Raw genomic sequence first — 15853 nt, forward strand, 5'->3', positions numbered from 1 at the left:
GGGTGTTTTCAAAGTACTAAGTCACCACAGCCCCACGCTCCGGTTCAGACGAAATGTTGGGAATTGTTTGGGTTTGTGGGTGGTTTCACTGATCTGTTTATGGGCAGAAATTGTTCAAGGTAAAAACAGGCCATGAAAAGTTGGAAGCCACATTACAGCAACCACTGAATCACAGCCTGGACTTCAGGACGGGAGTGTGGAATTGTGAACGAGGGGCGGGCGAGGCTCATGACCATGTCAAACCTGCCTGTGAGCGGCCTCAGGAAGAGGAGACTGAAGTAAACAGGATTCATTTACCAGCTGCTTCTGAAAGAAAACTTGACAAACTCAAGTCAGAAAACACAAAGCGACCCCAGCTTACAGCAGCTGAGAAAGTCGTTCTAGCTGGATGGTCAAGAGGAGCAGCCTGGGACCCCCAAGCAGACTGGGATCATCGAGAGGAAATTGTTGTTGATGGGATCCTGAACAAAGGACATTGTGTTACAACACAGCATGAGATCAGAGGTGCTGATCATAATCCACGGCCTCCAGCTGGGTACTAAGATTGCAGAAGAGAGCTGGAGGTGGCCTCGTCTAGCTGAACTCAAATTCTGCCACAAAGGTAATAACATTTAAATACAGTACCACCATCAGTACAGGAAGCCAAATGCAAAGGGACAGCTGACACCACGAGATACATGATCACCCTTGGTCTAAGGTAGAATCAGATCTACTAAAACTAAATGGGAACCTCTTATTAGTGAGCAAATACTCAGCTTTTTAAAAGACTGAGCTGTTGCAGATCACTCTGAGTAGCAAGATAATACCATTGTGAAGCACTGAGCTCACCATGGGATTCGACACGCAAGTAGCAGAGAATTCGAGTGGCTCATTTCTGCTCCCCGCGTTAACGTGTCAGTTCAGCTTCTCATGCCACGCCCTTATGTGCACTCAAAGACAGTCATTTAGCAGAAGTGTTGTTACAAATAGCAAAGAACTTGAGAATCAAACTAAAAAGGGTCCTGGCAGATTCATGGGATCCCCGTTTATCACAACTATCCCTATCACAACTCACCTCATAGGCTTCCGTAGAGTTACCCGTTCAGAGACCCATGAACACAAACCTTAGTGCCACCAACTAATGGACTTCTTCAGCCAGAGACCATTGACCCTGAGTGGTTACAAAAGAGCCACGCACCAAGAAACTGCAAGAGAAGAAAAACTGACAAGAATGCTAGAGTCACTCCATTGCAAGAGGGAGAGAATGTGAATTCCAAACAGGAAGGGGATGGAAACCTTGTCAACAACTACGCCACTCACAGAGAGGTTGTGTCATAGCCTCTCCTGACGGCCAGTCCTACAGGAGGAACAGAAGACATATAGACAAAACCAAGGAGCTTCCATTGGCTCTCTGTATCTAGAGGACACCCAGAATTCTACTGAGTGTATGTGTGCTGAGAAAATTAAGTCTATGACAATGAAAACACCAGGAACGGAAAACACAAAGATGCCAAGTTGCAGATCCATTTCTGTAGCTGAACAGCTAGAAGGAACTGTTTTGAGAACAAAAGTGGCTGAGCCAGTGGAAAATCAATGAGGTTCCGACAGGTGTTAATATTACTCGGTGGCTGTTGTTTTTGGTTGGTATATGGTTTTATTTCCATTTGATTTTAAAAACAAAACAAAAAGGAAAGATGTAACAGTAGCCACCTGAGTCTGTGGCTAGTGATCCCTAGCACTTGGCAGGATTATTGGCTTACATGGACAACAGTACAAACAACTGATCAAAAGCAGTAAAAGGTTCTCATGAAAACTTTGACAAGAAATGTTCCCCTTTTTTTTCCCATTGTAATTCAAAAGCTAAATGAAAATGATCAAAAGTTAGAAATAAGTACAATTTTGACTAGCGCTGTACTCACATCATGTGACTGGGCCAGGAGTTAAAGATCAGTCTCTTTCCAGCACTCCTATGCAGCCCTTTATGCCTGATTGCTCAATTGGGGTTAAATGTAGCGAGACCCTGTGTGATGAGAATGATTTGCACATGGTGCCTTGGTCAGTATAGAAACTACAAAACATCCCAGAATCTGAATCCAGCAGCCTCAGCAGAGACTTCTGGTCATTCTGGGCATTGTTCGGAATCTGGGCATTGTTGCCTCTGGTGCAGAGACCTGTGCTTTCAGAACACCACCAGGAAAATAGGCCTGTCACGTTTTCTGCCATTCCTGGTGTGTCAGTGGAGCAGTACAAGGGAGGGAGAAGTAGGCACAACAGATTGCTCTTCAAAAGTCTCCAGGTTAATGCCAAAGGGCACCACCCATGGCTCTTCCCTGCAGCAACTGCTGCTCAGGTTAACCCCTGTGCTACTTTTCTTCAACAAACTAACCTGTTTGTTGGTTCAAAATCTGGAATTGGGATTTGTAGGCACCACCTGACAAACGCACACTTTGATATCTTTTAAATGCATTTATTTACAGTGCTAGTTGAAAACAATATATATATTTATATCTATCACCTTTGTGATGGTTTATGCCATAGAAAATGCCGTGACTGGATCGGCTTTAATTTACAAAAACAGCAACAAGGTAATCTGGAAGGGGGATGGAAATCAAAATTTGGTCCCTAATTATTTCTTTTTCTTCTTTTATTTTTTTTTTAAAAAAGTCCCAAAATGAGAAAAAATGCAACACAGATTAATTTATACATAAAAACCACCTTTATCTTCTGGGGAAAAAATCATGGGGCCAGCTTGCCTGTCATGTAAACTTTTTTAAAAAAATGTTAAACTAAATTTCTGCCTGTGTGTGCTTTAATAAAAAAATTATTTGCATGTAACATTCCTTTTCTTTCTCTCTCTCAGGGATCAGACAGAAAGCAGTTAAGGGGAGGCTTAGGATAGGGAAGTATCATCATGAGATCTCTGCCCTCAACCTTCTGTACCCCAGAGAAAATGTTGGAGGGCAGGTCTCAGCAGAGACAGGTGAGGATCCTGATCAAATTAGTGGAGAGAGGGGGCAAGTGAAAAGGGATTAGAGGTGCTTTGGATGAGTCTGGAAATTGGGATATGTCAGGTTGCTTGATGGGAGAAGGAGGGGTCATCATTTTGAGGACTATTGGGATTATTTGGGAGTGGGGTGCAGGAATAGTCAGCAGTGGACAGTGGTTGGGGGAGTGGGTAGCCTCAGATTTGGAAGCAATGTAGGAAGGCTAGACTTTAGGGTGGAAGGGAAACTCTCCAAGACCCATGCCCTCTTCCCTGTCTGAGTGCATTTCTAATCCTTCCTCATCTGAGATTGGGTGAAGCCACAGGCTACATGGACAGTGCAAGCACAGGCTGGAATGGAGGGAGGACAGACGGATGGAGCAGAAGAGGATGGGAACAGAGAACTCAAGCTGAAGACCCATTTTCTGTCTTCTGTCTCTTTGGATCAGCTTCATCCTATACATGATTAGGGAGAGGAGAGAGAGCGTGATTAGCACAATCAGACCCCCCTAAATGTTACATAGGATTCAGCCCAACATGAGATCCTACGCGCTGAAGCACAGTCTCTGCATTTGATTCAAATATTGGTGCATGGTCCCCCCCAAAATTCTGTTGGTTTGTCCCACCAGGAAACCCCTCTTCTGTACAGACCCCACCGGTGTGCTGGCACTTAGATACACCAGTGATGGGCATGGTATAAGAACAGATCAGTCCACATGGGATCAACATTATTATTTCCAGCACATAAACTGCACGTGGATCCACATTGCCTTGGTCAGACTCCTGAAATCCACTCTCAAAACTGGATCCCCATGACCTCATTACAAATCTCAGTTTCACACTGGACCAGGTTTCCTACAGAAATAACTGATGTAGGTGAGATCCAGGGTCCCACATAATCTCAAACACCCCACATGTAATGAGCAAGGGGGAGGATCTGGATCAATGGTACACAGCATTCACAGGGATTCCTGATCCCTTCACTACATGAGATGTATGTATCCTATAGTCATACAGGATCCATGGTGATGATGTTACTGCTCAGAGACAGAACCCACGTGGATTTCACCAACCCCCAGACAGGCAGGACAGCCCCCTTTTGCCCCTTCGCTCCCAATGCCATCACGCACCTCCTCTTCTTCCTCTGCAGATCGTTTTGCTGCATGTCCATCCTGCTCCTGCCCATTCTCATCTCCATCTAGATGCAAGCAAAACAGCAAGTCACATGTTAATACAGGCAATGCTCAAGGGAACCTGCCCTTGTGGGGATGCCCAGAGCGGGGATTCAGTCTCCCTGGTAATGCAATTCTGGCTGCCCCCACACATTGGCTGCTCCCACCTTCCTCCGCTTCTCCGGCCTCTTCATCATCCACGTCTTCGGGATTCTCCTCCTCTTCCTCTGCACCATTCTCCTCATCCTGAGTAGGACAAACCCAAGGAAGAAATCAGCTTTGGCCTACCCCTTCCATGCCACCCACCGCTCTTGCTGTCTGAAACTAGCCCTGCCATCCCATCCAGCCTGTGCTCCCAAAGTCACCCACCTTCCCAACCTTATTTCCCCACACAACCCACCTCCCCACAATCCACCCTCTTTAACCACCCCTCACCAGCCCCCTAGCCTGCAGCCCCAGACTGCCTGCCTCTTCTTCCACCCTCAGCTACCCTCAGATCCCCCTTGGGACTCTGCTCCCCATGTCACCCACATCACCTTCTAGTCTGTGCTCTTCATGCTGCCTGCCTCCCCTACTGCCTGAGACCCACCCCAACCCTGCTTAGTCTGTGCCTCCTGCACATCACCTGCCATCCAAGTCCCACCCCTTCCTCACTGGACTGGGCCCATCCCCAGCCATCTGCTTCTTCAAGCTCCTCACCCACCCCACGCTCCCCATGCCACCCAGCTCCCCAGTCTTCCCTCCCAGCCCACGCACCCCACATCACCCGCCTCCCCAATCCTCTCTGATCACTTTACTCAATGCCACCCGCCTTCCCTTACCATGGACCATGGACCCCGTGGCACTTGCCTCCGCAGTCCAGCCCTCTCACCCTGGAGCATGCTTTCCAATCCCACCTCCTCCAGCCTGCACTTTCTATTGCCAGCTACCTTCTCATTGCACCATGGGCACACTCCCCATGCTGTCTGCCTCCCAGATGGCCCACTCCCCTCTGACTTGTGCTCCCCATCCTTCTCACCTTCACAATTCCTTCCCCGAACTCACATTCTGCCACCTGCCTCTCTGATAGGCTGCATTCATCCATCTCACCTCCCAGATTCCTTCCCTCTGTCCCCACCTGCACTCCCCAGGCCAGCTGGTTCTCTCACTGCCAAAAGTCCTCCCAACCCCCCTCCAAACATATGTCCTGAGTGGTGAATGTATTTGGCCTCACCTCTATTACCTCCTTCTTCTTTTCTTTGCAGACAGTCTTCTCCTCCAGTTTTTCCTTCTTTTCTTTCAGGTCCTAGATATGGGACGAGAAAAATAATTCTGAGACTTTAGCATCGGAGAGCGTGCCAAACTGGGATTGTTTAGTGTACAGTGAGGAGGGGTAAGAGAGGACATGATAAAATGATGAATGGAACAGAAAAGGTAATTACACAAAGGGACAGTCAAATGCCATGGAAAGGCAGCGAAGTTAAACATTATAAAAGGGAACATTTTTCACACATATCACTGATAACCAAGAGTTTAGCAAATTTCAAAATGGGATTACACATTTCTGTGGAAAGTGAGAAAATCCAGAGTGATAGTAGAGACGAGAAACATTTTTAAAGTAAGGGATATAAATCCTCCTGCTCAAGGCATAAACCAGCCATTAACTGAGGCGGGTTAGAAAGAGGCTTCTCCTGTGCGCAGTTTATTGTATAATTGTCCACTAGGGGCTTTCCTGAGTCTTCCTCTGAGGCAGCTGGTGCAGGTCACCCTCGGAGACAAGATACAGGATTAGATGGGCCAGATCCAGTATGACAACACCTATGTCATCCCAGTGTCTGTCATTGCCAGAATAACGATCCCACTCCCCAACCCCAGGAACAACACCTCACTCCAATTCCAAATTCACAGAAGTCCCCTTCTCACAGGAGACAATGGGACTATATTAATCCTATTTAATATTAGATTGGGAGGTGGTGTGGAGAGCGTCCCTCCTCCCCGTGATCAGACAGGAAAAGCTCTCTAAGTTCCCAGATCACCCACCCTGAACCAAGAGCTGGAACACTCCCTCCAGACCATAACCTAGGGTGCCTTGTTCCCAGTGTCCTGAGCAGTAGGATTCTAGGCTCGTCAGCTGGTAAAACAACTCCCCAGACGCACAGACCCCTCAGAGGCAGGGGTGCTGGAACCCTGTGTATAGTGGGGGTGCTGAGAGCCATTGAACCAAACTGTAAACCCTGTATAGAATGGAAACCACTTCCAGCCACCCCCACACCCATGCTCAGCACTGCGAAACGGTTTCTAAGATCCAGCCAGAAGGAGTTGAGATTTAAAGATCTCAGTCTTCCGGCCATGAGTAATGGGAGACTGACCATCTGCTGCGAGTACCTGAGGGGCGTGAACCCCGGAGGGGGAATGCTGAGGGGGAGAACTATTGGGAAAGGACTGAGCCTGAGCCAAGGAAAAGGAGTTCAGTGACCATCCCCCAATGCTAAGGGATCTAGGAACAGAGGGAGCCATCTCCATCACTCAGGACACCAGGAACTACAGCCCTGAATGGGATTATTCACATGGCTAAATACCTTGCTGACTTGGTGCCTGGGTGCCCTGGGAATGGAGTGAAGGGAAAATCCTTCCCGCCGTGGTGTAGGAGGCGATGTGGGCTTTCCCAGCTCTGGTTTCTACTTTTTAATATATTTTCGTGTTATTCTATATCCTGAAAAGAAGCCACCGGAGAGAAGACTGTGTCCCCTGCACTAGTAACCTTTACCTCCCTGTCCCCAGCTGTCCCTGGGGATTTCGGGGGCAGGCAGAGGAACGCAGTATTTAGCCTGCTCGGCTAGTGAAAAAAACATTGGGCAAGCCTCAGTGCCGTAAAGCAAATGTTATTGAGGGTCTTTCCCATTTACCCTCATCAGCCCTATTCTGGCAGACGCAGATTACTTTCAGTGTAAGTTTGCAAGGAAGGGGGGCAGCTGAATGTGCTCCCCGTCCCCTACCACACAGCGGTGGAAAGGCTGGTAAAAGACTCCCAAGCCCCTGCCCCATTCGGCACTTGTCTTTGTCCCAGTTGGTAATGAGAGTTTATAGTTGCCCACGGACCAGTAAGTCACAGTGATCCCATCTGTTCCCGACACCCCGCCTGACTCCTCTCTCCCTCCCTCCTTTCCTCACCTAACTCCGTTCACCGTTAGTGAGCCAGGTCCCCAGACACAAACAGTGCAAAGCACACCCCGCTCTCAAGCAGCAGCCTCAGCCCTTTCAAAGAGACCCGCGGGCTGCGGCCCTAGCTCTGCCTGGCGGGGCGGCCAGGACGACAGGCCCAGAGCGGCTGGGATGAATCGCTTGTGACGTTTCCCCCCGGGCCTCGGGGCCCCACGTAATGCAAATATCCGAACACCCAAACAAGCCTGGTCCCACCCACAGCACGCCCAGCACAAAGAGCCGCCCCCCCCGCACCCGCAGCACGCTCCGCATTCCCAGGGAGCACAGAAAGGACCCGGGCAAAGCCGGTTCGCGGCGCACAACGCTGGGCGCGGGGCACTGGAGACCCCCGGAGAGCCCCGCTCTGCGCTGGCAGCGCCGCGCACACCCAGCAATGCCTAGCCCCTCGCTGCTTCGTTCCTTTGCCCTGGTGAATGTGACAAAGCCCCCGGCCGCCCACCCCCGCCGGTGGGGTACATGGGACGTCTCCCGCCCGCCCCCCCCGGTCTGCAGCTACGACCCCGGGACACGCTGGCCCGGGCACAGGGCGTTCGACCCGCTCGCCAAAGGCGCAGCAAAAAAGCAAAAGGCTTGTGGGAAGGAAGGCGCCGGGGAGCCGCCCCGGGCGTGCAGGGCTGGCGGGCGGCGAAGGGACGGGAGACGGAGCGTTGCAAGAGCGAGCGGGGCGAGGGGGCGGGCGAGACAAAGCGGGGCCAGAGCGAGCCAGCCAGCCAGCGCCGCCCGGGAGCGCCCGGGGACTCCTGCCGCTCTCACGTGCGCAGCGCCCGCGGGCGCCCGGCCCGGCCCGCCGCCGCACGCCCACGGGCTCAGTCCGTTGCAGAGCGGGGGGCAGCGGAGAAAGCAGCGGGGGGGGGGACCCCGGAGCAAAGGGCAGCGAGGGGCTAGGCAGGGATGGGGTGCGGGCAGAGGGAGCTGCCCCGGCTTTCCCCGCTGTCGGTCGGTCAGTCGCACGCGGCCCGGCCGCCCGCACTTCACAGCCGCTCCGGATCGAGCAAGCGGGCAGGAGGGTCAGGCTGGGGGGGGGGGGGTGTGGGGGGCTCACCTTGGCACCCACTTCTGCCGGCGCCTCCTCCGCGCGTTTCTCCGACATGGTGCTGCAGCCGCGGGGCGGGGGGGTGGGTTGGGGGGCGGAGAGGAGTCACCCACCGAGAGACGCCCGGCACTGGAGCCCCCGGTGGAAACGGGCGAGCGGGGAGCCGGGGCAAGGCGCTCGAGGTCCCAGCAAGCCAAAGGCCGGCGGCTGCAGCTGGTGCCCGGGGGTGAGGGGCTAGGGGGGGGTCAAAGGGCCAGGGTCTCCGTCCCGTCCCGTCCCGCCGTGCTGGGGGATATGCCAGAGAAGGGGATTTATACACCACTCGGTGACGACGGAAGGAGGGACCTGCCTGGGGAAGGGAGGGGAGAGGACTGGGAGGGGAAAAGAGGGAGGCACGGGCTGCAGACACAGCCAGGTCGCTGGAAACCTTGGAACAAGACGCTCGCCGGGCGCTGGTCTTTGCCAAACTCTCCTTAACAACGAGGGATGGGCGGACCAGGGGCCCTGGGGGGCCCTGGGTTCAGTGCCAGGCGCTAGCATTCACCTGCTGTGCGACCTGGGGCCAGTCTCTGTGCCTGTGTTTTCCCTGGCCCTGTCTATCAGACTGGGAGCTCTTCGGGGCAGGGACCCTGTCTCGCTGTCTTTTACCGTATAACTAGGGCAAACAGGGCTCGGATATTGTCCGGGGCCTCTAGGTGCTGCGGCCAGACAAAGGGTAACAAACGGATACACTAATCTTCACCCTCCGGCCCAGAGGGGAAGCTGAGGCTGAGACAGGGAAAGGCCCACAAGTCAAAGAACAGAGCCAGAAGTCCTGGCTCCACTGGTGGATCCACCTCCGCCCAGAGCTAGAAGAGCGCCCCCAAGTCGTGGCACCCACTCTATCCCATTAGACCCAACTCCGTCGCAGCCCTGGGACTAGGGGCGGAGAAAGAGCAATAAAGGTGTGTTGGCGATGTGGTGTTTCCTCACGGCCCCAGCTGAAAATCCTCGCAATGATCAATGAAAAATGCCATTAGCAACCACCGGTCCAATGTGCCTCTCTCTGTCCCTACCTCGCCCCACCTCCCTTGCTCTTCTCCTCCCTCTTCCCTCACCCCCACCCCCAGCTCTATCTTCTGAGGACAGAAGGGACCATTTCGTCGTACCACCCCAGCTGGTGGGACTTCAGCTATTGGTCAATCAACGATCCAACTTGTGTGCAGGACTCCACAGCCTGCTGGACCAGCCCCAGCCACCCTGTGCCGCAAGCTGGAGGAGGGCTGCCGAGGAGTGCCGGGCAGGAAGAAGGGATGGGACGATGGCGCTTGTCGGACAGGAAAAGTTGGAATTCTGTTTCCCGCTCCATCTTTCCCGCCCTCCTGTCTCATTCTACCTCTGCCTCTCCAGCAGATGCCTTTTTTGTGCTGGTGGGCAGGCCTTAAAATCCCACTGGGCCCCAGCCATACGCCCAGCAGGAAACCAGGCCTGGCAAGAACTGAAATCCATGGATCCATGCCCCAAATCACCCACTCTCCCCCGGGCCCACCGCAGGGTTTGGGACTTGGCCCCAGAGCTCTGACTGCAAGAGAGCCCCCTCGGCTCCCGGCCATTCCCAGTAGGGGGCGCCATAGGGCACAGGGCAGGGCGCCGACGGTGGGGACAGCTCGGCCCAGCCAATCACTGGGGGCGGGTGGGCGCCCCGCTCCGCCAGGCGGCCAGCAGGAGGCGCTGTCGGGGCGCAGGGAGCGGCGCTGCGGGGGGATGGGGCGCTACGTGCCTGGCAGGGGGCTGTGTGGAGGAGGGGCGGGGCCGGGCAGAAATGGCGGGGCGCTGAAGGCGCTCGCGGCTCCTCCTGCCTGGAATTTTCCACTCCAGCAGGCAGCTCCGCGCGCGCTCCCCGCACGCCCCGCCCTCGCCTGGCCCCGTTCCCGCGCTCGCCAAGCGCCAACCCCGTCCCCGTTCGCTCACCCTCCCCCTCCCCCCGCCGCCGTCCCGACAGGGCGGAGCTGGGCCGGGGCCGGGTCCCTCCTGCGCAGGAACCAGGCAGGGCCAGGGGTGCTTTTCCCGCGCTCTGGGGATGTGGGGGAAGGGAGCAGAGCGTTCCCAACACCCCCATATAAGGAGGGACCGATGGGCCTGCGTCTGATTGGATCATTCAAATGAGCTCTTCGCCTGGCAACAGGCTTCTCATTGGCTGCTAGACACTATTCTCTGCAAGGGGGGGGGGAAGGCGTAAGGGAGACGGGAATGGGGAAGAGGCCACCAGATGGGGAGGGCAGTTACCGTGGCAACCAGGGAGGGGTTTGGGTTTCCTGCAAGGGGGGGGGGGTATGTGTGGGAGAGAACCTGAGGGGCATCAGGACGTCTGGGTTCTTTTCCTGTTTGTGGCTGGGGACTGGGGCTACAATGGGGGTGTGTAGAACAGGATTCCTGGGTTCGCGCCTACCTGCAGGCCGGGAGCAGGGTCTAATGGGCTAAAGCAGGGGGACGCCCGGGTTCAGTCTGTGACCTGGGCGAGCCCCTTCTCGCCTCTGCGCCTCAGTGTCCCTCTGCGTGGAAAGATGAAAACGGTCCCAGCCCACGGTGTAGCTGGGGTGTGAGGTCGAAGGCGATGTTTGTCAGGCACCTGGGCCATGGGTGTCTTTGGGTGACAGATGCCATCAAAAGAGAGAATTTGTGTTATTTCTTACTGCCCTACCAGTGTTAAAGTAGGGGCAGCTGGGGGAATGCAGCTCCCTCCTCTCCTTGGCTTGATAAAGAGTGCTCTCCCCCTTCCCTCCCGCCAGCTCTCCCTCCTTGGATGGAGTGCTAAGAACTCACCGTCCTATTTCAATTAATGTACCACTGCTTATAGTGCACTCAGAGGCCCCAGTCAGGACGGTGCAGACCCATTGTGCCAGGCACTGTACAGACATAAACTGAGACAGTTGCTGACAAAAGGAGTTCACAATCTCCATAATTATGCCCTTTTTCAGTGGGTAATGCCAGTTTCATGCCCCCAGTACTGAACCCAGTCAGACCAGGAGGAGATCCAGTATTTCTTTGCTACCATAGGTAGCAGCTCTGCACTGAATCTGATTCTAGCAGCGAGATTCAGGTCAATCATAATATTTCTGGTTCACTCAACGGCTGAATAAAAAGAACAGCTTGAGCTCAAAGCTAACAGCAGGCGTGAAACAGAATACAGCAAGTCTCTGGATAAAGTGTGTCACACTGACACCTGCCGTCTCCTAGAGAGTGTTACACTTGCTGGCTATCCTCCAACCTCGGGCCTAGATCAGAAATAGAAATGTCAGATCCCAAAAACTCGTCATTGTTGTCCATTCCTCGATAGGAGGATGATGTCTGCCAGAGGGAAAAATCACTGATGAAACTGAAGATAGCTGAGAAGTCCAATCTTTTCCACATATGGTGGTTGCTTGGAGAGATCACAACTACTGTCCAGGATGTTGTACACTTTCCTTCCTCCTCTGCCATTTCTCAGCCTCTTGAACAAGGCGATCCTCTTCAAAATGGGCTGAGGCTTGATGTATGCTGCGACGCCATGGCAGTCTATTGCAAGCCAGATCTTCCCAATTTGTGGGGTCAGTGCCTTCCTTCTTAAGATATACTTTCAGGGTGTCCTTGTAGCATTTACTCTGTGCCCCGGGAGTCTTTTTACTATAACTAAGTTGAGAAAAGAGGAATTGTTTCGGAAAACGAATATCAGCCATCTGGACACAATGGCCAGCCCAGCGAAGTTGTTGTTTCATAATCTTCACCTCAGCACTGGTGATGTTAGCTGCAGAGAGAACGCTGGCATTGGTATGATGATCTTCCCATCTGATACAGAGAATCTTCATAAGGCAGCGCTGCTGGTACCACTCCAGATGCTTAAGATGGCTTCGGTATATCACCCATGTCTTGCACCTCCTTCTCTCACAAATTGTGATTGATGGTGAGCCATTGGATACGCTGAGTATTTCCCTTACCTTGGTAGGCACCTCTCCCAAACAGCCAATCTTGATGTGGAGATCGAACATAGGATCCGTTGTGCAAGCGCATGCTTTGGAAAGTTGCTTCGTTGTGTCTTTATTGACCGAGCTGTGTGGATGGAAACTATGATCCTGGTCTGGAAGGCAGTAGTCATACCCACTCTTCCCAAGAATTATTTGCCTCCAGGATATCAGTTCCATTCTGGTCCCATCTTAGGGGTAGTGGTGTCAGGGCCTGAGATGCAGAATCTTTCACCTTGAGGGCCCTGGTTTCACTCTAATCTCAGGCAAGGAACTGGCTGTTTCAGGAGGGTCAAATTAGGAGATACAGAGCCTTTCACTTCTAGGGCTTTGGTTCTAACCCTCTCCAGTGAAATTTGCCCCCAGATGGTAGTTGTTTGGTGGCCCCTGAATGAAAGGAGTTGTTGGTTTCACAACCTTGTTCCTAATAAAATACATGTCCCTATTGCCACACTTGGCACAGCTTGCTGTTGTCATCAAGCAAGATGAATGATCCACAAACACTGCACTCTTCTTTCTCCAGCGGAAGGATGTTCATGCACGTTGCCAAACATGCAAAAACACATACACACACGCCCCAAACACATGCATACACCAACATAAACACACATATACAAATTCATGTACACTCACAAACATGCATACAATGCACATAGAATCATAGAGTTGGAAGGGACCTCAGGAGGTCATCTAGTCCAACCCCCTGCTCAAAGCAGGACTAACCTCAGCTAAATAATCCCAACGAGGGTTTTGTCAAGCGGCAGCTTTAAAACCTCTAAAGATGGAGATTCCACCACCTCCCTAGGTAACCCATTCCAGTGCTTCACCACCCTCCTAGTGAAAAACTTTTTCCTAATGTCCAACCTAGACCTCCCCCGCTGCAACTTGACACCGTTGCTCCTTGTTCTGTCATCTGCCACCACTGAGAACAGCCTAGCTCCATCCTCCCTGGAACCCCCTTTCAGGTAGTTAAAGGCTGCTATCAAATCCCCCCTCATTCTTCTCTTCTGCAGACTAAACAAGCCTAGTTCCCTCAGCCTCTCCTCATAAGTCTTGTGCTCCAGCCCCCTAATCATTTTTGTTGCCCTCCGCTGGACTCTCTCCAATTTCTCCACATCCTTTTTGTAGTGGGGGGCCCAAAACTGGACACAATACTCCAAATGCGGCCTCACCAATGCTGAATAGAGGGGAATAATCACTTCCCGCAATCTGCTGGCAATACTCCTACTAATGCAGCCCAATATTTTATTAGCCTTCTTGGCAACCAGGGCACACTGCTGACTCATATCCAGCTTCTTATCCACTGTTACCCCCAGGTCCTTTTCTGCAGAACTGCTGCCTAGCTCATCGGTCCCGTCTGTAGCTGTGCATGGGATTCTTCCTTCCTAAGTGGAGGACTCTGCACTTGTCCTTGTTGAACCTCATCAGATTTCTTTTGGCCCAATCCTCCAGTTTGTTTAGTTCTGTATCCTATCCCTACCTTCCAGGGTATCTACCACTCCCCCCATCTTAGTGTCATCTGCAAACTTGCTGAGGGTGCAATCTACCCCATCCTCCAGATCATTAATGAAGATGTTGAACAAAACCGGCCCCAGGACCGACCCCTGGGGCATTCCGCTTGTGACTGGCTGCCAGCTAGACATGGAGCCATTTATCACTACTCGTTGAGCCCTATGTTCTAGCCAGTTCTCTATCCATTTTATAGTCCATTCATCCAACCCATACTTCTTTAACTTGCTGATAAGTATACTGTAAGAGACCATATCAAAAGCTTTGCTAAAGTCAAGGTATATCACGTCCACCACTTTCCCCACATCCACAGAGCTAGTCACCTCTTCATAGAAAGCAATGAGGTTGGTCAGGCATGACTTTCCCTTGGTGAATCCATGTTGACTGTTCCTGATCACCTTCCTCTCTTCCAAGTGCCTTAAAATAGATTCCTGCTCCATGATTTTTCCAGGGATTGAGGTGAGGCTAACCAATCTGTAGTTCCCTAGATCCTCTTTCCTCCCTTTCTTGAAGATGGGCACTATATTTGCTTTTTTCCAGTCATCAGGGACCTCCCCCAATTGCCACGAGCTTTCAAAGATAATAGCCAATAGCTCTGAAATCACATCAGCCAGCTCCCTCAGCACCCTCGAGTACATTGCATCTGGCCCCATGGACTTGTGTATGTCCAATCTTTCTAAATAGTCTTGGACCTGTTCCTTCAGCACTGAGGGATGTTCACCTCCTTCCCATTCTGTGCCGCCCAGTGCAGTAGTCTGGGAGCTGACCTTGTCTGTGAAGACAGAGGCAAAAAAGGCATTGAGTATCTCAGTTTTCTCCACATCCTCTGTCACTAGGTTGCCTCCCCCATTCTGTAAGGGGCCCACACTTTCCCTAATCTTCCTCTTGTTGGTAACATACCTGTAGAAACCCTTCTTGTTCCCCTTCACGTCCCTTGCTAGTTGGAACTCCAATTGCGCTTTGGCCTTCCTGATTTCATTCCTGCATGTTCAAGCAGTATTTTTATAATCCTCCCTAGTCATCTGACCAAGCTTCCACTTCTTGTAAGCTTCTTTTTTGTGTTTAAATTCACCAGAGACTTCTTTGTTAAGCCAAGCTGGACGCCTACCATATTTGCTATTCTTTCTGCACATCGGGATGGTTTGCTCCTGTGCCCTCAATAAGGTCTCTTTAAAATACAGTCAGCTCCCCTGGATTCCTTTCCCCCTCATATTAGCCTCCCAGGGGATCCTGCCCATCAGCTCCCTGAGGGAGTCAAAGTCTGCTTTTTTGAAGTCCATGGTCCGTATCCTGCTGTTCTCCTTTCTTCCTTTTGTCAGGATCCTGAACTCGACCATCTCATGGTCACTGCTGCCTAGGTTGCCACCCACTTCTACTTCCCCTACCAAATCTTCCCTGTTTGTGAGCAGCAGGTCAAGAGAAGCATGTCCCCTAGTTGGTTGCTCCAGCACTTGCACCAGGAAGTTGTCTGCAACACTATCCAAAAACTTCCTGGATTGTTTGTGCTTTGCTGTAGTGCTCTTCCAGCAGATGTCAGGATGACTGAAGTCCCCCATGAGAATCAGGTCCTGTGAACTGGAAACTTTCCCTAGTTGACTGAAGAAAGCCTCATCTACCTCGTCCTCCTGGTCTGGTGGTCTATAACAGACACCCACCACAACATCACCTTTATTGTTCTTGCTTCTCAGCTTAATCCAGAGACTCTCAACTGGCTTATCTCCAGTTTCATACTGGAGCTCAGAGCAATCATAGTGCTCTCTTACATACAGTGCAACTCCTCCCCCCTTTCGCCCCTGCCTGTCCTTCCTGAACAGTTTATACCCATCCATGACAGTGCTCCAGTCGTGTGAGTTACTCCACCAAGTCTCAGTTATTCCAATCATGTCACATGCACACACATTCATAGATTTCAAAGATAGAAGAGACCATTGTGATCATCTAGTCTGACCTCCTGTATAAAGAACTTCCCTAAAGTAATTCCTAGAGCATATCTTTTCAA

The 15853-nt window shown here is 52.1% G+C and overlaps 1 protein-coding gene across 2 annotated transcripts; it reads right to left on the reverse strand.

Moving 5' to 3' along the window:
- Window positions 1-1207: 1207 nt before the first annotated feature.
- Window positions 1208-8663, reverse strand: PTMS (parathymosin). 2 transcript variants are annotated; one of them, XM_067545908.1, is made up of 5 exons: window positions 8378-8663; window positions 5357-5419; window positions 4302-4380; window positions 4093-4160; window positions 1208-3418 (listed from the first exon to the last, which is right to left on the reverse strand). In XM_067545908.1, the coding sequence occupies exons 1-5, from the start codon at window positions 8423-8425 to the stop codon at window positions 3368-3370; spliced, it is 309 nt and encodes a 102-aa protein (XP_067402009.1). In that variant the 5' UTR covers window positions 8426-8663; the 3' UTR covers window positions 1208-3367. The 2 variants fall into 2 exon arrangements, with proteins under 2 accessions (XP_067402009.1, XP_067402008.1); XM_067545907.1 differs by having other exon boundaries at window positions 5348-5419; window positions 8378-8657.
- Window positions 8664-15853: the final 7190 nt, after the last annotated feature.

The sequence above is a fragment of the Emydura macquarii genome, unplaced genomic scaffold (genome assembly GCF_026122565.2).
Source record: "Emydura macquarii macquarii isolate MOO-44397 ecotype Brisbane River unplaced genomic scaffold, CSIRO-AGI_Emac_v2 contig_1119, whole genome shotgun sequence".
In the NCBI taxonomy this organism is placed as follows: Eukaryota; Metazoa; Chordata; order Testudines; family Chelidae; genus Emydura; species Emydura macquarii.